Source organism: Nasonia vitripennis, chromosome 2 (genome assembly GCF_009193385.2).
Source record: "Nasonia vitripennis strain AsymCx chromosome 2, Nvit_psr_1.1, whole genome shotgun sequence".
In the NCBI taxonomy this organism is placed as follows: Eukaryota; Metazoa; Arthropoda; class Insecta; order Hymenoptera; family Pteromalidae; genus Nasonia; species Nasonia vitripennis.
Genome location: NC_045758.1, coordinates 29,857,945 through 29,884,106, shown reverse-complemented (window position 1 = coordinate 29,884,106; position 26,162 = coordinate 29,857,945). Strand labels below are relative to the sequence as shown.

Genomic DNA, 26,162 nt, shown 5'->3' with positions numbered 1-26,162 from the left:
GAAAGAATAGAATGGTTAACGTGTGATCCGACTTTGGTAGCTATCGTATAAAAAGCTATGCGCGTGTGCTTGAATTTTTAATGTGGGTAAAAGAGGAAAGGAAGATTTTGCCTTTTCTATTCGGTGAAATTTAAAAGGAAGAGTATAGTAGTTTGTCTGCAATTTAGCTTATCATAGATGGATTTCACACAAGCGTCTTGCTATGTCGATCTACTTCTACTTAAATTAGTACACCGACAAAATACAGTTTCATAAAATTCAATCGATCCTTCCATCGGCCCAATATAACACACTTTAATGAACAAGCTCGTTTACCATCATCTCGACTACATTTCCAAGACTTAAGACACGACGTAAAAAAGGATAAAAAGACCTCCAGCCCACGCAGCATGTCAACTCCTCTTCGTCGAAGCATAAAGTACAGCGCGAGATGTCATCTGAAAAGAGTCAACCCACAGGCGAGGCAAAGTCGCTGTCGTTTGGTTGTCGAGCGAGCAGTTAAATTTCAGCGCCAGAGCCTTAGCTCTGGAGTCTCGTCTCGACCGGACAGACAGAGCACTACTCGAAGCTTCAGGCGGGCGACACGGGGGGTCGCGCCTGTCTTGTTACCATCCGCTCCGACGAGCTGCACGTTTATTTTATTTATCGCTTTACTGCACTATAAATCTCGATACGCTTCTTGCGGACTTGATTTTTTAAAAATTAGGTTTCATGGCTTGGGTTGATTAAGGATTTTTGAACTGCTTTTAACGATTGAAAAATGAACGGGATAGTCGCCCTCGTGGGATTTTTCTGTAGCTTTCTAAGAATTATTTCTGATATAAATTCGAATTGAGAAAATGAGGTTTTATAGACTGGGTGGGGTCGTCATTTTATTGAGGATTTCCGAATTGTTCAATGATTGATGTGTGGTTATAAATGAAATAAGTAATAAATAGTGGTTTTCTATGTGCGAGGGTATGTTCAAGAAAAATTATAGCGTGTCTTGAAAACGAAATTGAATCCAAATTTATTCTAATTATTAGAAGATTTATTACTTGAAATGTTTGCGGGAAACATTTCAACTTGGGATATACGTTGTTGAAAGTTTTATATTTAATTTTCGAATATTAACAGTATAGCTCATGAACTTTCTATGATGGAAAAAAAGAAACGATTTGAAAACCTTATAACGATAAAATAGATGTGCACTTGCCTATTAATAAATATAACGTAAAACTTATTTTTAATTTTCTAGAGCAATTTATTTTTAGCCTTTTACAAAACTAGTAATAGATACAGGCATAATTATTAAGCCTTCAAGACAGTTGTAATTTTAAACATTTCAAAAAATATAACTGATGGGTCTGCAAATAACTAATTAATAATGAAGTTGCAGCTCAATAAAAACTTTTTATGATAAAAAAGCGCTATATAAATAAATAAAAAATTTCCATCTTCAAAAACCTATTTCAAAACCGAATCGAAAGTTTCGCTTCGATACACCAATGAAAGCATCCGACTCTCCGATACTGGGTTAGCAATGGCAAGAAGCCCTCGCAGCAGCTGCAGCAGCAGCAGCCGCGCATCGCGTCGTTATCATCTCTCGACTTTATAAACCAGTTCTCGGGCATCGGCGCTGTTGCGTCCGTTGCTGCTGCTGCTGCTGCTGCAGCCTCTTTGCAATATCTTCTCTCTCTCCCTCACACGCACACGAGACCGTTTCTCGCGGTTATTCGATACACTGTTCACACACACACACATGCGTGTGGGTAGATTTTTACGTAGTTTTGCCGATGCTTTCTCGGCGCTCGCGCTTGAGATCTGCCGATTATAAAATGAATTTTGTACCTTCGCGAGAGCTTGCGTCATCTCATCCTTTGCGTCGAGTGTTTGCATGTAGGTGTAGTCCATGTGTATAATGGACGAAGGTACAGGTTTTGCGTAACGTCGAGAAATTAAAATTACCGAATTTTATAATACCTTTTACTTTTTTTTTTCGACGTCTCGCGCGAGAGCTGGATTCGCGTTAATGTAACGTCTGCGCTACTTTGGTGAAGCGCGTTGGTGCACAGGTTGTTGCAGGTGCGTTATGTATGTACGTAATGTTGTGGGAATGGGATGTGATTCTTGTTTTCGGATGTTTTAATTTTCCAATAAAATATTTTAGCTATGACACAGGGTTATCGATGGTTGAAAATATAAATTCATTACGTAAGATCTGTATACAGACGCGGAATGATGATTTTATTTGTTGCATAAACTTCCTTACAATATTCATCAATTATCACGAGCTACATAGTCGAATACAAATAAATTATGCGCGCGTTTAATAGCTCAATATTTTCTATTTATGTTGAACGATAGTAGAAGTCTCTTGCGATAACGTACGCCTTTAGCTCATGCGCGTTAATGCATCGAAATGTTTACTCGATAAATAGAAAGTTATAACAGCCGCTTCATCAGAGCCATCACGAATACTTATTTTTACGCGGTATTACGCACATTTATGAGCATAATATTTATCCGAATACACGATTTTTCATCCCCGTGGTGATCCTTGAAAAAGCTACACAAGTAGCAAAAACATCGCTTTAAAATCCACCAGCAAAACCCTCAACCGACCCATCACCATACCTTACCGATTTTCACGGTCAAGCTCACGGGAAAATTCAGCTCGGAATAAACCTCTCCCTCGCTTTTATACGACCGTATCTAAAGCGAAGACTTTTCGCACACACACACACGCTTAAAATCCCGCGTCTCTCTCCCTCTATCTCCCCCAACCACATCCTTTCTCTTTCGCGCACCGCAGGTTCCCTTGTTCGCCGGAGAGCTGGTATATACCTATAGACATACAGAGGCATACTACCCAGGCTCCGAGGAGCTTCGCTATACACACGGACACGCAGACGGATCATTTCGCAGGAGGCGGTGGCGGCGGCGGCGGCCGTGAAACCGGTTTGCTTCCCCAGAGCGCCCTCGCGTTTTTCTCCCGATCGTCCTGCAGTGTGTGGGGAGGGAATGCGTGTCTGCAGGCAGAGACCGAATTCTTTGAGAGAAGAGAGAAGAGATTGACTATATATAGGTTTAACTAAGCGGGTTCGTTATAGGGATCGGCAGAGAGATCGGTTAGAAAAGTTGCGCGAAAATTCGATTTCCCGTTGAAAAAGCTGGATATATATATATATATATATATATATATAAATATATATATTTTTTTCGAGTTTCTCGCAACCGAAAGCGTCCAATTACTGTATACACCCTGCACACCTCTCTCTCTCTCTCTCTCTCTCTCTCTCTCGCCAACCAGTCCGACGACCGATATCAAGCTCGCAATTACACTAACTCATACCGATCTCGACTCTCCTCTCGTTAAGCAACATTGCATCCTCATAACTCGATACCTCGCAACCTCATAATACGCGATCGGTCCAAGGTCGACCCCTATACATACACGTAGCAATTTTTACAGACTCGTATATCGCATCGTGGCAAAAATTAATCCACACGCGAAAAGCCTACAATTTCGCATCGGTGCACGCACACGACGCGTAAAACTCCAGCGGAAATTCGCATTGTAATCGTCCGCTCTCTCTCTCTCTCTCTCTCTCTCTCTCACACGCATAGCACGGCGGCGCATTCCTCGCGGGATCGGGGGATATACAGTCTCGGCGAAGGCTGCTCGCGAGAGTGAGAGAGAGAGAGAGCTGCAGAGGGACGAGGGCCTAGAGAGCAAAAACTTACTGCCTTGGCCTTGTGCATCAGCTGATGCGCGCGCGCGCGCGCGGCGTCGTTGCTGCAGTTTGCTAGCTCCTGGGAATTCGCGCCGTTGGTGCAGGCGGTATACGTGTATCGACGATGGGGAGCCAATTTTCAGGGGGAAAAATTGACGCGCTGCGCGGTTAGTTGTAATTGGCTTTGAAAAAATGCAGAACAAAGCTCTTCGAATAAATGTTTCACCGTCATTGCTTGTATACGAGGAAAGTATTCCGGGCCAATCATAATAAATCGAGCAGCAGTATAGCTATACCGCACCAGATAAGAAGCAAAGAAAACGTCGCTCGAGATTCCAGCACTCGGCTCGTTTATTCGTTTTTCTCTCTTACCTCGCAGTCCTCGCTCCTCTTGCCTTATCGAGATGTACGTGTGCGCGCAATTGAAACGGCGCTATTAACGTTTCACCGGCTTTTCGCGCATACTTTTGCGCACGGCTTCGTACTCGCGACGTTCTCGCACTGCACCCCATAAATCTGCCGATCGAACGTATATAAAGTATTATAAATCGAGAAATTAATCCAGCGCAAAAAGCTCCCCGATCTCCGGCATTATATAAACGGAAATCAAGCGCATATAAGGGCTTGCAAGTATGCCGAGTGCGCCGGCGAGAAAAATATATACAGGCTCCTCTCGTCGCTCTCGTCCTTTATCACTAATTATCCGGCATTCCCATTGCGGGCTTTAAAGACTGGAAGGACTGGATTCCCTGCGCGCTCGTTTCTGCGCCAGCTCTCGATCCTCTCTCTCTCTCTCTCTCTCTCTCTCTCTCTCTCTCTCTCTCTCTCTCTCTCTCTCTCTCTCTCTCTCTCTCTCTCTCTCTCTCTCTCTCTCTCTCTCTCTCTCTCTCTCTCTCTCTCTCTCTCTCTCTCTCTCTCTCTCTCTCTATTGAGAGACACGAAATCATACGCGCGCGCGCACGCGCGAAACTGCGCGTGTACGTATTCGCGTGTCGAAAATAAAGCGTATTTTTTTCTTTTTTCAAAATTTTAGATTGTTTCTAATTTTCGAATGCGTAATTGCATTTATATCGGCGACATCGAAATCACAGCAGGCCAACAAAAGTATATACAACACGGCGTAACGAAGCAGCAGCGGCGAGTTTTAGCTCTTTTTTTTTTTCATCGTTTTCTCCCCGAACACAAAGCTGCGGAGTGTGCGCTGCCGCGTGCACTCGTTTATACAGTCGCACACACAGGTGCATGTGCGGCGCATCACACGCGCAATTTATCGAGGACGTTCCCCCTGTAAGACAGGAGCTGGCTTGTGTGTATGTGCATGTGTGTGAGCAACAGCCGCGTCCCCGCGCGTATGTGTGTGTAGAAGGTGTACTATAACGAGTGAGCGCGCATAGGGGGATAGGTTCTCTTGTATAGAGGAGGAAAGCAGAGACAGTCGGCGAACGCTCACCTGTTGTCGATTCGACGCGCCTGAAGAATCGTATAGGAACGACTGCCGTGTGTTTCAGGGAGAAATGATGCGATTCTTCAGACGCTTTATCTTTAGTGCGATTTTCTTAAATTAAATTGATTTCCTAAAATTGAAGCCAAAGGAAAAATAAGCAATAAAAAAATTCCCATTACAAAGCACAAGCGACATTTGTGAAAAGTCAGGCGCGCATATAACGCATACGGGCCCGGCATAATCGTAAAGCCATCATACACGCAAATATGTGTACGCACCCATCAGCCGACTCGATATATTCCTCTTTCTCTCTTTCTTTTTTTTTCTTTTTTTTTTTTTCGCGATACGCCGATTCGCGCGCGTCATTGTTGGCTCGAGTCGCGCGCGAGCGGCGGCTTTTTTCCCATTGAGGATGCAGACGCGCGCGGGTGAAAATTACGACAAGGCCAAAGTCAGCGCGAGCGAACGCACGAGCGCGATGTATAAACGTCGAGGCTGTAAGTATTATACACCGAGGGAGCGTGCGAACGACGCGCACAGTGCGATTATTGCCGGAGTAATACTTTATTTTACAGTGGGTGCGTGTGAGAGGTGGATTCGGTTTTTTCTTGCGGAGAGGTAAGATAATGCATTTTATGATTGTAAATTTATTCAAAGTTTTTTTTTTTAATTTCAAATCCAGCTCCTAATTAAATACCAACCCTAAACGTCGGCCAACCCCCGATCCTCTGAAATTTTCTCCAAATCCCCGTCAAAGTCAGCCCACTATCTCTCTCTCTCTCTCTCTCTCTCTCTCTCCAAAGTGAAACCGAAACAGCCGAAAAAGGAAGAAAGGAAGCGAGCGCGCGTCGAGTATAGGGATCGTCCGAGAAAGGAAAAAAAGGGAACCAAAAGAAAAAAAACCGCACGAAACGTGGAAAAAAAGGAAGGCAAAGAGCAAGGGCTAGACCGACGCTTCGAGAATTTGACAGCGTGCGCGGCAGCCTCTCCGCGAAACTTTCGCCTTTATACAGATATATTATACAGCGACTCGTGTGCATGTGTGTGCGTGGCAAAAGTCACGTGATCGTACATATGGCGTTCGCCTCTTCGGGAGTATATCTGCCTTTTACAACGTCGCCTACTTTGGTATACTTTGACTTCTTCTTCTTCGTCGTCTTCTTCTTCTCCCTTCGTTCGTCGGGGGGAGAGAGAGAGAGAGAGACGCTGTACCTTCGCTTTCTGACCTTCCACGCTTGATAATGGTCCTTGTGTGCGGCTTCGCCGGGACGGCTGCGAGTAGAAAGGGAGAACGCGACTCTCTGGTGAAGAGACGAGGTGTAGCGGAGAAAATTAAAGGATGATGATTTTCGATTGTAAAGAGAGAGAGAGAGAGAGATAAGCTGATGCGATTTTTCGGAATTTTTGAATATTAGACTCGAAAAGCGTTTACAATATTGCAGTTCCGTTCCGAGACTTATCTACATGGAAACTGTCCAGAAGCGTGTATTTATTCAGATATACAGCCCACTTTATGTGAAATATACATCGTATAACAATTGCATTCCCCGATGTTGCGTGCGAGATCGCATCTCGATCAGCCATTTTTATAATGTATATATACATACATACAACTTTGCGCTATTCGACGCCGTTGTGAAACGAGTAGAAAAAGTAAGCTCCGGTAAGACCCGACGCTGATCGCGAGGTGTTAATTATCTTACATCTGCGGAAATACGTTTGTTAGAAGTGTGAAAGGTGAACTCAGAATTACGAGTATGAATTTCCGCGCGATTACGCGAAATAAAGTTTCAAAATAACAATAATTTCAGCACAGATCCGCATCGGAATAATACCACATGGTCTCTCTCGGCCTCATCGAAGCATCGACACCCCGCTCGCGCGCGGCAACAAAAGCCAAATCGATTTTGAAAAACCTCGTGTGTGCGTGTGTGTGTGTGTGTGCAGCGCGAAATAATAGAGCTTCGAGCCACTGCACACACAAACTCTCTCTCCTTTCGAGGCATTTTCTTATACTTACATCCACATAGGCACACACGCACACACACACACACACATAACAGCGCTCGCTCGGCGCCGAGGGAGCGAACGAAGAAGAGAAAGAGAGAGAAACGGCCGGGCAAAAAGAGAAGGCGAGAGCATATACAGCGAAGAAACGAGCGCCGTCGGAAATAAGAAAAAGCCAAACGAAGAAAGAGCGAGGGGAGGGAGAAGGCAAGCATCGGTTTGTCTCTTTATCCGTTTTCTCTCTCTCTCTCTCTCTCTTTCTCTCTCTCTCTCTCTCTCTCTCTCTCTCTCTCTCTCTTTCGTTCTCCCTCCGTCGATCCTTGGCCAAGCCGTGCACGACACACACACATAGGCGCGACGGCGGCGGCGTCCTTCCCTCTACTTTTACCATCGCCGCCTTCTCTCTCTCTCTCTCTCTTTCTCTCTCTTCCTCGCCTTAACCTTAAAGCTGCTTCTATACTATGCTCTCTTCCCCTCCGACTCTCTCTCACTCTCGTTTTCGTAGAGCAGCCGCGAGCAGGCAGCCGCTGCTGCAGCGACGCCGGCGTTATTTCCTCTCTTCGGCGACACGCAGCCGATGCTGCCGCTGCTGCTGCTGCTGCTACTACTACTACACCGCGGCTATTCCTCTCCTCGGCGCTTTTCCGCCGGCTGAACCACTTGCCGGCCGTTTGAATTTTCCCGCGGCGAGCTTTTCACGCATCTGACAAGAGAGAGAGAGATAGGCGAGAGTTTGAGTTTATTTCAAGAGAGACGTTGCGGTTGTAGAGTGTGGCCTTGATCTCGCGCGAGAGAGAGGAGAGAGATTTTTGCACGAGGCTTTTCTTTGTACGCCGATTTTCGAGTGCGCTGGATACTATACGAGGTTTGGTAAGTTCTTTTTTTTTTTTTTTTTTTGCTTCATACGCTTATCTGCCGACATAACGTTATCTTTCGCTTATGCGCTGATGCTTTATCGGCTTGCTGAAAAGGAAGTATTTTTCAAGTTTCGTAGAAGCTTCGTTTCGAAAGGATGAGAGATTGCAGAGTGGAAAAAAAAGTCGTTTAAAAAATGTGCATTTCGTGGTGTACTTATTTCTCAATTTCTTGGATTAGATAGAACTTATACTTGACACACCGAAAGATATTTCTCGGATTTCCAAGTGCACAAGAGCAGCCTTTTGTTTGGACGTAATTCAATCAAGTGCAGAAGAAAAAAAATCAAACGAAAGCAAACTATTTCGAGAGCAGCGTTAGTCATATTCTTCTTTAAATTTGCAGACGCGCGTGATCTCATTTGAATGCATTTCATTTAGTCGTGAACTTTTTAAAAGCTCCTCTTCATTTTATTTCATAGTTTCTCGTGTATTGCATTTTTGGATAAGTTTATACTTTCGAAACTAATACGATAAACCTGGGTATACTACTGAGGTTTGCAAAATTTTCGTTAGTAAAATATTCTAAAAATTGAATTCTCACTATGAGACGAAAGTCTATATATCTACACGTGTGCTATTGAAAAGTGCATACAAATGCATTTTTGATATGAAAGGAATGATCGGACAAAAGACTGAAATGCATGGAAATGTATAACGTACGCGTACAGAAATTTAATACCTTTCTTGACTTGATTTCGTGATACGTTTTATGCTAAAGAAAATTTCGCTACAAGGCGTTTCTTTATTCTCTCTGGATATGTGTATGGATGTATTTTTTTGATCGAGAATAATTCTCCTTCGGCACACAAAAACGTAACCTTCGCGCGTTAAAAATGCATCGAAAAGCCTTCGTTATAAGGAACGAAGAGACAACGATAAATCAGAACGATTTCAAGGAACGTGATATTTATCGAAGCTCAAAAATTTGATAATGAGCACCGATAACATTTTTTTGTTTGTTTATTAACTACTTGTAAATTGAAACAAAAACTGCAAACCCTACAATCTATTACCCACTCAAAAGTTTAAACCACCACGAAATAAAATTCTCATAAATAATTTACCGAAAATCTCGATCGAGATAAATAAAAAACTGTAAATCAAGGCAACCTCGTCGCGAATCAATATAAATCCTCCGACAACGGAAAACGAAAGCGCTGCGCTTAGCAGCTTTTGCAGACGGGCGCAAAAAACCATCCTTCCCGTCTTGAAAACTGCGCGGGTATATATTGTAAGAATGCATTTTTGGAGAGAGCCGCCGTCGCCGTGAAAAAAGGAAAAAAATTAAAAAATAAAAATACGAGAAAGAGAGAGAGAGAGAGAGAGACGGCGCGCGCTATATATATCGAGAATTGTATTGTGCATGATCGCATTAAGCTGTACAGAGCGCACCGAGCGCGCGCGCGCGCGCGACTGTATAGTAAAACTCGTTTGAGCCTATATAGAGAAAGAAGGAACGAACATATATACCTGCCGCCAGACGCAGACTCCGGTCAAGGTCGTACGTCGTTTAACGCTCTTTTTTTTGCACGTTTCGCTGCCTCTCGGCTCGAGCGTCGCCGCCGCCGCCGCCGCCGCCGCTGCGGCTTTTCTATATACCCGCTGTTCCCTCGAGAAACGCACACACACAGCGCTCGGAACTTCGATACGTGTGCGCTTGACTCGCTCGAAGGGCTCGAGGGAGCCGTCGCCCTGTGTATAATGTTATAGCCGGTGGAAAAAGGATTTCGAGGTCTGGAGTATGGTTTTTTGTTTTGTTATACCAATAAACCCTTTGCGCGTTTGGTCAAATGAATTTTTAATTTCGCCGCGTTACCGGTTCTGAGAACTATCTTATCTGAGAGTCAGCTTTACAACTTATGGGCTGTATAAATTTTATCGGATTGCAAAAGGACTTCGAGGTTTTGAACCTTATCTGGAAACTTGCTATTTTATTGATAGAAATAAATAATTTGTTCATTTCCCAAAAAAACCAAGCTTTTATATACTGATCATTCAACGCCCGGCTCTCGCATTTTACTCTTGATGAATATTGCAGGCGAGGGAGAAAAAGAGGATACCGACGACCGGCTGTACACAAGTGCTTTCGACCGATTCAGCGATGCGTATAGGAACCACGACGAGTCGAGAAGAGGGAAAAAAAGTTGCAGTGCCCGCAACCAACGCACGGGCCGCCGGCATATATTATATAGACTACATCCTTCGAAGCATGCGCCAATGCGCCACTAGGCAAAAGAATCACGTTTACATAACGTACGTATAATATGCAGTCGAATACGTGCAGGAATTCGTTTAGGCTGAAATTTGGAATTGCAAAGTGATTTTCCCCGTTTGCAGAAACGCAGAGTAATAAGATACACGTATTTTTTTTTTATTTTAGAACTGGTTGGAGAGGAATATACAGGCAGTCTGGTGCTCGTTAACGTGTCAAAGTCTGGTAACTCCACCACCGTTGGCGGAATGTTAAAAAGCCAATGGGGTACGAGTTTCCTACCATTGACGCGTTGTTCAACAGGAATGTGTGAATAGGCGATGAGTTTGCTGTTTGCTTGAGGAATATGTACGAGGTAATGAAAAATTGTAAGATGGCATAATTACTATAAGAATAAATTGCTTTCAGACACATTATAGTATTTCGTTTTGTTATTCAATTCCATTCTTGATTAATCAAATCGCTACCCTTCTCGGCGATCATTATCACAGCTGCGTTGGTGTTTCCCCTCGTAACGCTGGGCATCACAGATGCCTCGATCACCCGCAGTCCACTCACGCCTATAACCCTCAACTTCGGATTTTGCAGGTACCAACTCCGTGATACGCCACGGAAAGCGTCTTCTTTATCAAGCATTCCAAATAATCATCGCTTTCGTACTCGAAATTCTCGCAAGCACTTATCGGTTTTTTTCAAATTCTTCAATCCCTCTCTTTTAAGAGCTTTCGTATCTGCGAGCTTTCTGGCGAATCTCAATCCCTCGATCATGATTTCCCCATCTCGAGGATCAGACAAGAAGTTCAACCGAACGATCGGTTGACTTCCAACGGGATCGGTTTCGTTCAGCTTCACGTAGTCTCGACTCTTCGGCGTCAGCATCAACGCTGAAACTCGCACTTGATCGTAGCAGGACGTAGGGATGAAGGAGAAACTCGTGGATTGATTGGACTTATCGCTGGTACCAGCGCCTACGTAATACTCGATGTCAACGACACCCGGTCGTGTCTCGTGCGAAGACCGATCTATTGGAAAGTGGACCTTCGTGAGTATTCATCCAGTACACGAGATCGTTTTGCATGTCTTCGGTGCTTCGGGTAAGACTCTTTCAGGAGGTCAGAGTCGAGTACCACAGGTCTGACCAGAAAGTGATCGTGAAAATTGTGACCAACCGGTAGGTCTTCCAATACTTCGATGTTCGCCTTTTGAAAGTCATCAGTTGGACCTATCCCGGAGAGCATCAGAGGCTTCGGCGAATCTATCACACCTGCGGAAATAATTCACTTCTTTCGCAGCGACGGCTTTTTTGACAAAGTTGCGCTGATGATCGGTAATAACGTATTCCACTCCAGTAGCTCGTTTGGTACCTTTGTCAATAACGATCTTCGTAGCGCGAGCATTGGTTTTTATCGTAAGATTTGATCTTCGGCTCCTCATGGGTCTGATGAACGCTCCGTTAGTGCTTTGACCAACTCCGTGAACAGCAGTGAACTGCGTTCTCGATACGCCCAGTTGGTTACCACCGATTTTGTAATCGATCTCCTCCAGACCAAGTTCTTTCCAGGCTTCCAAAATTGCAGGCGTAAGGTGATTTTGATGGGGAAAGCGTCCCACCGTCTGGTATCCGCAGGTTGCGTGCGATTCAGGATATTTAGCGATGATCTTTAAAAACGTTTAAATTTCACATTCAATACACGAATACGACTATAATTAGACTATATAATACATACTTCAGGATCTCTCGCATCTTCCGATTTCTTGAAATAAGGCAAAACCTCATCCCAGCTCCAACCTTCGTTTCCCGCAGCTGCCCAATCGTCGTAATCTTGTTTATTTCCTCGCGTGTACCACATCGCATTCATGACACTAGATCCGCCCATAACTTGTCCGCGTGGATAAGCCAAAATTCTCTTTTCGTCGTCGCCGATTCCTGCCGGCTCGGGTTCGGACCGGTAAGCGTAATCGATACTACTCTGAGCTAAAAGAGACGACATTCCGGGAACATCGACGACGATCGGCTCGTCTTCTCCTGCTTCTAGCAATAAAATCTACGATATGAGTGTGTAATAAATCGTTCATCGTGAAAATTTACCTTCCAATCGCTTATTTCGCTCAATCGGTTCTCCAAAACGCATCCAGCACTACCTGCAGCACCGACAATGATGAAATCGTGCTCGCTTTGCACGTCATTTGTATTAATCACTTTCGTGTAAAGAGTATCGTACGATTGACCCAAGTACTGAGTGATGAAGGCCAGCAGAGCCAAGACGCTTGGTCGGCAAGAATTGGCTGTGGGATTTTTTAAACAGGCGTTTGTGTAATTGACAGGCGACCATGTCATTTTTCCCGAATACTTTTCACTAATGTACGAAATCAGAATTGCCTTACGTGTCAGGTGGAAGGAAACATGCTTGTTTCGTGACAAACATTATCTTATCAGGTTGTTAAAACACGTATTTAAATGCCGTTTACTTCCAACTAATGCACGCCCACGTAATCGTAGTTTAATTAATTTATTTATTCATCTTAGTTTCATCCAGAAAATTGAAATAAAATTTATATTCTCACGTCTTCAGATAAGCGAAACTTCGTTCAACACACACTTCCCGCGCATAAAAATTTTAAATTTCTAGATTTTAAATGACAAGATTTTTCCGTCAAAATTGAAGTCACCTACTTTACCGATAATCGGCATATTTAGCAAACACTGAGAATTCGATATAATAACATTTATGCGATAACTATCAAAGTGTCAAGCCATCCTAGCATAATCGGTTAACAAAAATAATTAGACAGCTACTTACTTACCATCAGAGTCAGCTGCTTATTTGCATTTCATTATCCATCTTCTCCCACCACTCCGACCCGCATATTTCTCTCTCCGCATTCGCCTTCGCCTTTCCCCCACTTTCCTAAGTGCATAACCTCGATCATCGCGCCATACTGCACAGTTTTATACATACTTTCCGAAAACTGCGATCGAGAGCGTATCGCATACAACAAAACAGTACTTATATAGCTATACGCACACATACGATCACTTGTCAAATATACATACGCGATGGTATCGTTCCAGTGATTCGCGCGCGTGTGTGCGTCTAGCGCAAGCTGACGCATGTATTTTTCTCTCTCTTTGCGTCTGTCGTTCCTCACCAAAATTGTTTGTGTTTTGCTGTATTCAGCTGTTGCTGCGCGTGAGGGTTAGTCACTCGCTTCTTGTCTTGTCCAGATTATGCATTGTTGGAGTCCAAGACTAACGTGGCAGAAGGGAATAAGTGTCTTTGGAATTTCGCCGTTGGATCAAGCTTATATCTGTTGAAAGATTTGCGTTGCTTACCATGGCCATCGCTGCGAAAAGGGGCGTTTTTTGCGTGCTCGGAGCCGTTTGCGTTCTGCTAGCGATTGTTGGATCCTCGAATTGTTTGGAGAGAACGGTGAGTTTGTTTTTGTAATGATGGTATAGTCTACTCGAATTACGTCGTAAGACAACTGTTGAGATTCAACAATAAATCATTTGGATGCTCTTATGTTATCAAATCACAGGATGTTTATGAGTATACTATGAATACAGGTTTCTGTTATTTCTTTGTTCTTTATAATAATAATAATAATAATTAGAAACGATACTCCATTATCAGTTATAAGTACTCAAAATATAACGATAAGGAAGAGAACAACGTTATGAATGGCCAGAAAGATGGTCATTCTTCTAAATTCAAATGTGCTGAGTATGCATATAAATTAATGCTAAGTTATATCTATGAAATTTTTGTGATGTCTGGTCTTTGTTGTATCAATTAGTCATTTGTATCTGTAAGAAATAACTTAACTTGCCAAGTAATTCATCATTTTCTCAAGTTGTGTAAATATCGATAAATTATTTTTGTAAAAATCACAATATGTATGTCAATTTTATGAAAAAGAACTTGTTATCCATCGTTCATTATATGACAAATTTTTATAATTACTTATACAACAAAATGAGCTTAGTTATCAAATAAAGAACAATGTAATTATTGTTCATTTTAATAATTTGTATAATTTACATTTTGTAGTTGGAATATTCATTTAATGAAGACTGCAAGGAACTTTGTAAACATACAAAAGTAAGGATAGCACATGTGAGAGCTGTTGGACCAAATGATACTTTGCATTACCTCTGGGATTTCACAGAAAATCCAACCATATTAATTGCTGTCACATCACACACTGCAAAACTGCAGATTGATTGGAAAAAGTATTTATCAAGGACACCAAATTCATTGAATTTTACGGAGAAGCCACTTTACACATTTGGAGTAGCTATAGAAAGGGTAATTATTGCATAATATATAAATGCATAGGTATACATTGCATAAACTATAACAAATTTTACATTATAAAATTTATTGTGTTGTATTTATTACAGATACTTGAATTTAATGATTTCTATAATACTTCAAGAATTGATGAGGTAAATGACAAGAATATTACTGAAATTAATTTTGAAAACTTCCAATGGCATCATGAGAATATGACCAAACATGATAATTTGGTTCAATTCTATACATATGCTGATAGCTATAAAGATCAATACAACAATGTGCGGTCTGGAAACATTTCATTTTTGGTGAGTATAACGATTCAAACAATTTTGCTCATTATGTAGGTATACTTTTTTAACAACTGTCTTTATTTTCAGATGCATGGATTTGGGGCTGTAAATCATTCAAATATCACTCCTCGTATGTTGCATTCTGAAAATGCTACACAGGTTGATATTGTGTTTGATCACTTACAAGTTAGAAAAGATTTTCTTCGTAGTCGATTAGCTCTAGAATTCTTAGTTGTAAGTGAAATTAGCCCCAATTTGACTCTAAATGTAGACACAAAAAGAAAGTTGGATGATGAGTTTACTCCAGGAATATTCGAGGTAACTTAACTCTGATATGATTCTACTGGTTACTTGTGGTAACTAGTTTGCTTAAATTTGAATTTTTTTAAAGGTCATGGACTTAAGTACACCTGTGATTAATGAAAGGTCAGCTTATCTACAATGGAGACCTGTATCTTATACAGATGAACTTCGCGATGTCACGGACTCTGTTGGAAGTATTTTCTATCCAGTGAAAAAAGCTACAGTTGACGATTATTTCAACAAAAATAATTTACTTTATATGTACTATGGAGAAAACTTGTTTAATAATCTCGTACAACGAATGAATGTTTCACTGGGTGCAAAAGGAGAAAACTATTATAAGGAAAGCCAATATGCCACCTGGTACGTACAATATCTTATTTCTATTTTAAAAATTAAAAATTACATTTCAATATTCATCCGCAATATACGAAAATTCAGTTTATCTAATAATAATTTTATGTAAGGGAAATTCCTTTCTAAAAATATGCTTACCTGATTTTTGTTAGGACTTTTATCGCTGGGTATGGGACTCCACCGGACGAGCGATTTTCCGTTATGGTTATGTTAATTATCTCTATTGGCGTTGGTGTACCAGTGATATTAATCATGACGCTGGGAATTTGGGCGTGCTTGCGACGAAAAAATCCCAGCTAAGAAGTAAAAACTGCCAGTTCTGTTTTCCAGAGGAGCGTCAATGGTAATGATCTCTTGTGAAACTAAAGTAGATGGAAAATCATAATATGGAATAGTAAATAATATCTATGATGATTGTAAATATTGTTTTAATGTAAATTGTCCATATGATGATCAATCCATGTTTATTTTACTTTCATAGGGCACCATTGAGTCCAAGCGATTACCAAGAGTGTCCTTTATTACATATACATGCGGGTATATATTTTAAATCTGTATTTTATAGAAAAGTAGAGTTTGTATATTTTTTTAAAGGCACAAAAAGAGTACAAGCACTGCGTTCGCGGTTCGTTTATCGAGCCGTGTAGATAATTGTAACTATATATGTGGATATTTTTTCCTCGTAATTCGTGTCTATATGTATGTAGATTATGAACATCGACAACTGTTACATATTTCTAACAGCAACCAAAAGCAATTATGTGAAACTGAAAATACTAACTACTAAATATTTCATTGAAATCGTGTGATGCATTTTGAAAGATTTGGCAAAGCAATTAGGCATAATCATGACTAGCATTTAATTTCCTTGATTAATTTGCGACAACTGTGATTTTAATATTAAACAGTTGCAATCGATTAATGAAATTAATATTTGTGATACTCTTCAGTTATTTTAATATTAAATAGAGAAAATGATCATTTCGTATAGAAATGATGATATTTTTGGTGTACCAAAATCTTCATATTTTTAACGAAATCGTTCCAAAGTCCAAAATACGATGTAAAGTAAAAGTATATATATATATTAATTATTAGTAGAAGAAAATATTAGGAAAGAAATGATCAACTTTTATTCTTGTTAATGATTTGTTGAGAATCTTGATTTTTTGAAAGATATTTGATATTTTTGATTGCACGCGTTACTGTTTAAGCAATGTCCTCATAGTTATTAAGGGTCTTTGCCATAATGCTAGCGTAAACGTAAGTTTTTGTTCAAGTACCTATTCGAAAGTTATCTTGATGAAAGTAATTCAACTGCATAATCCTTAGGTATATTATATACACATGTATATTTTCTTGTATGAATCACGAATAAACCAAAAAGTTTATACAAAAAATAATATTTTACTACTAAATATAAAAAAATCCATCTCTTGTATAACAAAAATTATAACCAAACGTTTTTATTTTGATTACTTTAATTCTTGTTTTAAATAAATCAAAATATTTAGAATAATATTTAAAATCGAACTAAACGATGTATACAACATGAATCAATCAATAACCGCTACAAGCATTTTTATCTTTGCTTTCCATTTCGTAAAATGAATTTAATCGATTTGAAAAAAACAAAAAAGGAAAAATTAAAAGGATCAAAGACATTGGAAATGTGATAAAAGAGACGAGCCATTAGAAGGAAAAGAGAAAAAGATTACGTATAGACATATCTACATTTCAGATAATAAAACATGTCTGCACATAGCCTGAGATTTAAAAAAAGGGTTCGAATCAACGATACATCCGCTCAGATTTTTTTTCTGTATTATAATGTTAGTATATTAATAATATCGTGTATAACAAAGCGGTAACAACTTGTTAATTTTTAACTATTACGATAATAATTATTTATTTTATAATTACAATAATCAATATAAGGGTCGTTTTTGTTTTTCTTTAACTAATATAAGTAACAAATCAATCTCTCTCTTTTTTTATTAATCCCTCGTCGATCGAATATATAAATCCTTTGCTAGAATCATTTTTTTATTGTTTATAATTTTTTTGCTTCGTTTTCGCCGCTTTTCGTGTCGCAATATATCCGCTCTCTCTCTCTCTCTCTCTCTCTCTCTCTCTCTCTCTCGCTCGGTCGCTCGCTCACCGCGCTTCCGACTAATTAGTATATTTTATATACGCATCATCATCATCATCATCATCCGAATCCTTTCGTCTCGCTCACACTCGCTTTTTTTGTTCTAATTACAATTGGTATATCTCTCTTTCGCCCCCTCCTTCACATTTTTTTGGTTTGTTTCACATTTTGTTTTCGTTTTTTTGGTTTAACAACGCTTAGTCTCTCGATATTTCCTCGTTCTCTTGTATGTGTACAATATACGTACTCTCTCCCTCGCTTTTCGATCCGTGTCGCACATATATTATTGCACGAATTACATCGCTTCGTAGCCATCTGATCCGTCGCATATCTCTCGCTCGTTCTCTCTCTTTAGCAATACATAACAATAGTCAAACGTAATTAATTAATTTGTAATATTGTGCAAATAACTCGTTCGCCGCCTTTCCATCCTTATGTTGTGTCGTACCCTTGTCCAGTTTTTCCTTTTTGTTGCGATTCGCGGCGCGCGACGACGCGGACGTTCAACGATGATTCGTATGCGCGTACTCGACTTTTTGAAAAATGCTCGAAACGACTTTGAAATTCGCGCGCGAAACCCGCGGGGGAAGGATTTCTTTTACAATGGTTTCGAAAACGCGCGATTCTCGCGGAACATTTTTGCATTTTTTCTTTCTCATATTATTATGCATACGTGCGTTTTCATGTACAATATAATTTATACACAATAAATCACACGATTTTTTCACGCAATGAATACGCACATATTATGACACTCGAGTCCTCGCTGTACGTCGCGATTAGCGTTTTTTGAATGAATTTCGATAATTGTACAAAAGAAAACGAAAGAATCGAAAGAAATCAATTCACTCGAAAACAAAAAGCAGAAATTGGCGAGCCTTTCGTCGACGTCGCACCGCGAATCCTTTTCGTTCTTTCAAAATGGCCATTGTTTGTTTTTTGTCGTCGGAATTATAGCTATTCGTCGCGGTTATTCTTTCACAAGACATCAAATGTACATACGTAATAAAACGAACGACTTTTTGGTTTCGTCAAATGTATAATCTCCATCGATTTCCTCTCTGCCGCTGCATTTTTACCTTTAGTGTTATTTTTTAAAGTTTTTTTTTGCATTTTGTTACGATAACGGACAATTCATGACTTTATTTTTTGTTTAAATAACGCCTCGATAGCTAGCTTGATTTTTTGGTTTGCTTAAAATTGGATTCTTAGCTCATCTACCTATGACCCATGGCAGTTGCTTGTTCATTATACTGGCCGACAGGCTCTGGTTGTTATTTTAGTTTAGTTTTATTTTTAGTGTTTTTTTTTTTCATTATTCTTTAAAGTATATTCATTTTTTCTGCTGGTTTAGCTTCACACTTTACAATAGCCATCTAGTAATGTTTTTTTTTGTTGCTTATTATCGCACGATTTAAAATAACGATTTCGAGAGTCTTCAGAGAGATTTTTTTTTATTTTTGTCTAGAAAGCCCGTAGTTTTGTTTTTTGCTAAATGTAATCCGTTCCTCGCCTCGCTTATACAATGTGTGTGTGATTTTTTTTGCGTTGGTTACTTTTTTTTAGCCATTAAGAAAAAGTTTCTCCGCCGTCAGCGCGCAATTCGTATTTTTTTTCTCATTAAATTTACACGTGTATTATGCCTTACATTTTTTTTTTTATTTTTCTTACAACGACGTTGTTGCCGATAATACAGGGCGAAGAGAGTGCGAGAAAAAACCATCGCCCCACTGGTGTACACAGTGTACCTCAATCCGACGCGTCGCGATTTTTTTTATTTCTTCTTTTGGATACACTGTTTGGAATTCCGGCGCGAGTCGAGGAAACTTCGAAATTTCAATCGGGGGAAGTTTCGAGATGACGCGCGATGTCGATTTCGAAATTTCGAAGTTTCGCGTTCTTCTCCTCATGCTTATATTGTGTGTACAAATATACGATCGTCCGATTTATACACGCATAATACAGCCAATTGGCGCGAACCCGAGGTGGGGATATATACACCGACTGGATCGAATTTAGGGGAGGACCAGCTGTCATATGTAACACGTCGAGAGCGAGTCGACCGCGAAAATTCGCGATGTCAAGCCGTGAGCCCGACGAGGCATTGAAGAAGTCGTAGAGAGGCTTAAAAAGACGCATCGCTAAGGTTTGGATGGGACCTTTGGGATGCGCCCTTTTAAGCCTCGATAAGAATCCCCCTCGACGAGTCGCGAAGGCCGATGTAATTGATTGTACGTATAGACCCCGATAATGCGACGCATGTATGTTAAATACGAGCGTCGTCGTAATTTATGCGTGCAAACTTATCCCCGCCCCGGGCTTTGATTTTTTCTTCACGAGCCGGTGCACGATCTTTTACACATCTATTACAACATCCGATGTGTACGATTATATATATATATATATTTATATATATATATATATATATATATATATATATATATATATATATATATATATATATATATATATATATATATATATATATATATATATATATATATATATATATATATATGTATGTATACATGTAATAGGGATAGGGGTGTGTGCGCGTATAACAAAGTGGCGCATGTCGCGGCCGATTGATCGAGGAAGTTTGTAAGGTTCAATCGTTCGCGAATGAGAAAACGGTATTATACGCGTACACGCGCACAAGATAGCGTTAGAGTTTTTGTCGTTTATATTTAAGCGTATATATAAGAGTGAAATCATGACAGCTACACGCGCAGACGCTCTATTACTTACAAATATATATATATATATATATATATATATATATATATATATAGTAAATATAACGAGTATATATATATATAGTGTACGTCGAGCCTTAAAAAAATATTTGTGCAATTGATTCTTTTTTCTTTTTACTTATTATTATCACTAGTCTCAATTCTTCCGCACTCGTTCTATTTTGTCCCTTTCGCTCGATTCTCTCTCTCTCTCTCTCTCTCTCTCTCTCTCTCGCGCTCAAAATCGTACGTGCGTATCCGTGAAATCCTCGGAATATACGTTTAAAATGCAAATATCTTTCGCAGCTATTTTATATAATTAATTGTATAACGTCGCGAGTTTTACGTGTCTTTCCTCTTATCTTCTCTGTCGTTCCTCCTCCTCCTCGTAATTAATGCTTCTGTCGTTCATTTTTAAATATGTATTTATATATGTCAGTGCTCAATACAAGCGGGACGGCAAGCGGACCGAGATTATACGTACTGTTTATATATATACCTCAGGCGTTAAAAAAACATACGATTATACATACGTACGTAGCAAAAGATATAGGAAAATCGAACGTAAAACAAAGCGGTATAGAAAAACGACTAGTACATACTTTTAAGCTTTTCAAGCTCTATTACATGATATCGTTTATGTAGCCGTAGAGCGACAAGTAAAAAAAGCTTGATCCGAACCGATATGCTTTGCATTTGAGATAATACACGTATAGATATACCTACTGTATGATCGGTAATACTTGTCAAATGATATGCTTGAAAAAATTGAACACTTACAGACGTACTTCGCGCATGAGTATCTGACGTTTTGGAAAAGAAACAAAAAGCATGTAGTATCGCTTCGAAAATGAAAAAAAATCGAATAACAATCGTGCACCAACTCGTCGTTAGAAAAAAAAAAAAATAAATTACCGAGCGAACATCAAATCGTTCGCGTGTCAATCGCAGTCGATACACGTTTCAACGTCGTTTCATATAAGGGGCGTGTATTTCTCTCTCGTCATTGCTCGCACTCTCTTGTTATAATATCGCAGCGCTGTCCCATTCGTTCGCTCACACTCTCTCTCTCTCTCTCTCTCTCGCTCACGTATTTATTTTATTTTTATTCCTTTAAACGCGTAAGTGTAAAGCTTATTTGCTGTGAATTTGTATCAATAATAACAAAATAAAGCACTTAGCTCGCTGCAAAACTCCAAAGTGCAAATAACTCTCGATATTTGTCTCGCACGCTCGCACTCGTCGTTCAGACACTCGATTACAATACTCTCTCGCTCACATTATTTTATTTTGTCGCATGTATACGCACCAATGTCTATATTATAATATATATGTTTTTGTTGTTTATTCTTCAGCGTCATCTTTGTTCTGCTCTCGTTTTTTTCATTTCGCGCGCGCCGTGTACGTGTCACACGAAAAAATTATATATACTCGCCTCCTATATATTTATATATATATATATATATATATATATATATATATATATATCTTTCGAGAGATGAGTCAAAAGTTATGTGTTTAATATACGCGAGCGCACGAGTTGTGTGTCGTAGTATACATCGTTACCTCGTCGCTCGACTGTCTTAAAACACTCGTGTTTCTCTTCATTTTTTTGCCTCATATTATATATACTGCTCCCTCTCATAGCTTCTCCTACATTTTTTTTCTTATACATACTTATATACTCCTCGTATAATGTGTGAATGTACGTGAGCGCTCGCATATTGCCGCGAAAAAAAAAAACAGTTACCATTACGCAGAGCGCGAATTCGCATTTTTTGTTTTATTTATATATAATAATATATTATTTCATATATTATTTTGTTTTATTCTTTTTTTTTGTTTGTTGTATTCATTTACTTCATTATAATCATCTTATTTCCCTCGAGTAAAAAGTACGTTTATTAGATTGTACAAATGTACGTGTGCGATCCATAAGCAGCGAAGATGCAAATCGAATTCTTTTTTATTATTATTATTATTAATATTATTATTATTATAATTATTATTCTTATATCCCTTTATATAATATGTACAGAAATTCTCGTGGTGAAAAATGATTCGTAGGTGATACGCGGTGGCAATTTTTTTTTATCCTCTGGGTGGTGAGTGGCTTATTATACTCTCTCTCACGCCTCCCATCGTTCTGTCATATATTTCATATATTATATATTTCTCTGTACGTGTGTATGTGTGTGTTTCCGTGTGTCCGCGTACGCGCCAGCCACACGTATTTCGCGTTTGCGTGCGTAATGTACGTGCGTGCACCATGTTTGTTACTTTTTCTTCAAATTCAAGTAATTTTTTGTCCGTGACCCTCGCATTGCAGTCCGCACGTGTACATGTAGTTTTTGCCTTCATTATACGTCGCGCATTTACATAATTATCGCGCATTTACATAATATATTTCACATGGAATCGCGAGGACGAAAAAAGTGTGTATGTGTGTGCGTCGAGAGAAAAAAACATCGCGGCTTCCGCCGTTCGGTCTGTAGAGGAAGTGACCGAGACGCCAGTGATGCACGACTTTTTTTCCCCCGACGTTTATTTGAATGTGTTATACTCGTCACTCTCTTTCATACTTCATACCCCGGTTTCGTACATGTATCGCAATATCCGCTTTTCGCGTTTGTGTGTGTGTGTGTATGTGTACGCTATAGTTCACGCGCACCGTTTCGATCGGAGGACGAAACGACGACGACGACGACGACGACGATATTGTGGATTTCGAACGGCGAACGATTTCCATCGTCGACCTTTTAGTTAGCTTGAATGCTGCGATTGTGCCTTGGAAGAGGAAGAAGAAATTCGAACTTTTCGTAAAAATCATGGAAAAAAGTCTTTGTGTGTGGGGGCTGCTGGTAAGAGAGCCGTATTATATAAGTATACTGTATACATGTGTCAACGAAGGATGTTCACATATAGCTGCCTCAAAGCGAAAGATAAAACAAGCGATATATATATATATATATATATATATATATATATATATATATATATATATATATATATATATATATATATATGTGTGTGTGTGTGTATACCGATTTCATTTTACTCAGAAAATCACCCTTAAAACTTGGCGAGAAAGAAAGAGAGATGCTTGTTCGTGCGCATCGGAGCTTCTTTGTGCGGCGAGATAAAAGGATTGCTTTGGCGTCCTCTATGTTTTTTCTTGTTATCATACTCTCGTTAATTATGTACGTTTGTATTTTGCGTTGAAAAATTTCGTTGGATATACGTGATCGTCATTCGAATCGAATCGCCTATTCCGCTAGACGCGCATGTATAATCGTCGCAGCTTTTCCTCTCCTCGTATAATATACGTTATATTATTTTATCTTATTTTGCTCGAAAAACAAACGAAGAAAAGCAAAGTATAACGATATTATCATGTATGACCAAAAGTAAACTGCAGGTCTACGCTTAACTCGACTCTAAACCGCGATTCTAACCGTGTGTACCTCGTCGCTATTTTTACGCTACACACTCGCGCGTTTACACGTCGTCGTCCGTTTAGAATCAGCCGCGATTTATTTATTTATTCATTTAGTTTTTTGTTACTATCGTAAAGGCAACTCGTTGGAGGAATTTCTTAAACTGTATACAATTAACTATAAGGCTGCGCGCGTCGAGTATAATGTGTCATCGGTGTGTGACGTGTGTACGATACAACTTTTGCGATGAATCGTCGTCTCGTTACATATTTTTTGTCTCTTCTCGTGTGTGTGTGTGTGATACTTGCAAAAAAGGGGGGGGCGCTCGCGTCGAAAACGACGAAAACGATCTTTATTACTCTCTTCTCTCTCTCTCGTACATCAGCCGAATAGTGTACTTTTATCAATATACGTATAGTCTACACCCGAAGAAATGAACGTTCTCGATCGACTAGTACGTCTCTAGCTAGAATCGTTAATTCGTTACAAACTTTTTTTTATACTCGTTTATTTATAATGTATATCATCTGGACGCACAGGCCTGTCACCGCTCTGATGTTGTTATAGAAAAAATGCTCGTGGTGTACGTACATACCTACGACTCTCTCTAGTGTACATACGTATAATATATGTGTTATATGCGCGTTTTAGTTACTTTTCTCATATACATGTATATAGAGTTGCATAGCCGTAGCGTAGCTTGATCGATGCACATGTAGGAGTATACGAGGAATCAGTGGATGAGAGAACCTAAGAACAGTCGTATCACAGTCGCGATAACGCGCGCGCGACCGTTTACCATAATATGCGCGGCGGCAATAAATCAGCGTACGGCCCTTCGGTAAAGACGGTTATACGTAAGAAAATAAAAGCCCTTTTGTTTCCTATATATGACATACACAGAGTCGTATAGGCAGCTTCTCTCTTTCTCTCGTCCTCGTGTGACGTGTTGACGTGTGTGTACCTCACGTGTTTATGTGTGTGTGTGGGTGTGGGTGTAGGTGTGGGTGTGGGAGGTGTGGGGTGTGGGTCTCCGTCTAGCCAAGCACATATCGCGCATTTGACGCGACGCGTTGAGCGAGCCTCTTACTGACGGGAGGACTGCTCGGCTTCGTCATCAGTAGCCTGAGGAGGATGAGCGCGATCCCGAGCCGACGACTCGGCGTCGCCGTCGGCTGCGTCGGGTGGCTCATCCGTCGTCGCCGCCGCCGTGTCCGTTCATCAGACGTCCGCGGTGCGCGAGGTGACGCTCGGCGAGCGGCTGTGTATGACGACGCGGTGTCCGTTCTTGGTGGAGAAGCCGTCGCTCTCGACGAGCACCGCCGTCTGCATGACCTGTCCGTCGACCTCGCTGCTGGAGCCGGTCGGAGCAGCGGCTCCGCCGGCGTTGTCGGCTGCTGGTTCGGCCGCTTGCGGCGAGCCGATGCCGGTGGCGCTGTCGGCTGCCCCGTTACCGGCCTGGGGAGCGCCGATCGAATCGGTAACGTTGCCGCCTCCGCCGCCGCGGCTGTGGTCGAGCTCGGCGCAGCCGTCGGTGTCGCTCTCGCTGTGACGCTGCTGCTTGTGCTTGCGCCAGGCGTTCTGGATGAGCCTGGCGCAGTATTCCTCGCGCTGCCGCCACAAAGTGGAGGAGACCCGCTCGTAGCCGACTTCGCCGGGGCGTTCTTGCACCTCCGCGATCGCTTCGGCCTCGGCAGGCTCGGTGATCGGGCTGCCCTTGCGCGCGAAAAAGTCCTTGGTGAGAGCGTCGAGGATATCCACGCAAAACATAAGGTCCCCCTTACATATGGGAATGTCCATCGACACAATCTTGTACTTGTTGGGCTTGTGAATTTGAAGCGGCGGCTCGAGGACGTCGAGGAAGTCCGAGAGCTGATCGTAGCGTATGTATTGCGTGCCGTCCGGATCAAACTGCTGCCAGATCTCGTAGTACATGTCGTAGTCGTCGTCGGTGAGGCCCTCTTGGACGTCCTCAGTGGCTTGCGAGTAATTCTCGAGAATGACAGCGATGTACATGTTGATGACGATCAGGAAACTGATAACGAGATAGGAGAGTAAGTAGGCTATGCCGATGGTCGAGGAGCCGCAGTTACCCGGATAGCCGATCTCGTTATTCGGCTCCTGGCAGTCCTCCTCGTTTATAATGCCGTCGAGGACGCCGTCCCAGCCGGCCGACGTCGACATCTGTTGTTGTTGGGAGAAAAAAGAGAGAAAAAGTTTTCATTAGCATCGCCTCCGTTTTCCGATCGGACTCTAACTCTACTACTACTATATCACTACTAGGTATCTAC

At 40.9% G+C, this 26,162-nt stretch overlaps 3 protein-coding genes and 1 long non-coding RNA gene across 24 annotated transcripts in view; 2 read left to right on the top strand and 2 right to left on the bottom strand.

The window, feature by feature from the left end:
- The first annotated feature begins 7,660 nt into the window (after positions 1-7,660).
- LOC116416355 lies at positions 7,661-10,707 on the top strand. Its single transcript, XR_004226796.1, has 3 exons — positions 7,661-8,037; positions 10,123-10,337; positions 10,465-10,707. It is a non-coding gene; the product is annotated as an uncharacterized LOC116416355 (long non-coding RNA).
- LOC100121540 (glucose dehydrogenase [FAD, quinone]-like) lies at positions 10,435-12,697 on the bottom strand. Its single transcript, XM_031924399.1, has 3 exons — positions 12,386-12,697; positions 12,024-12,341; positions 10,435-11,955 (listed from the first exon to the last, which is right to left on the bottom strand). Exons 1-3 carry the CDS (start codon positions 12,632-12,634, stop codon positions 11,509-11,511), a joined length of 1,014 nt encoding a protein of 337 aa, XP_031780259.1. The 5' UTR covers positions 12,635-12,697; the 3' UTR covers positions 10,435-11,508.
- A 504-nt stretch (positions 12,698-13,201) lies between these two features.
- LOC100121519 (glycosylated lysosomal membrane protein B) lies at positions 13,202-16,950 on the top strand. Its single transcript, XM_001605081.6, has 6 exons — positions 13,202-13,727; positions 14,349-14,606; positions 14,702-14,902; positions 14,975-15,205; positions 15,279-15,553; positions 15,700-16,950. Exons 1-6 carry the CDS (start codon positions 13,632-13,634, stop codon positions 15,845-15,847), a joined length of 1,209 nt encoding a protein of 402 aa, XP_001605131.1. The 5' UTR covers positions 13,202-13,631; the 3' UTR covers positions 15,848-16,950.
- Positions 16,951-18,953: 2,003 nt separating this feature from the next.
- Para (voltage-gated sodium channel alpha subunit) overlaps positions 18,954-26,162 on the bottom strand; it is a 71,943-nt gene continuing 64,734 nt past the window's right edge. For 19 of the 21 annotated variants that reach the window (XM_032596240.1, XM_032596241.1, XM_032596243.1 and 16 more), the window contains one exon: positions 18,954-26,055. In XM_032596240.1, the coding sequence (XP_032452131.1) occupies positions 25,093-26,055 (963 nt within the window). In that variant the 3' untranslated portion in view covers positions 18,954-25,092. The remainder of the gene's footprint in view (positions 26,056-26,162) is intronic. The other 2 variants (NM_001134918.1, NM_001134917.1) reach the window with 1 other exon arrangement.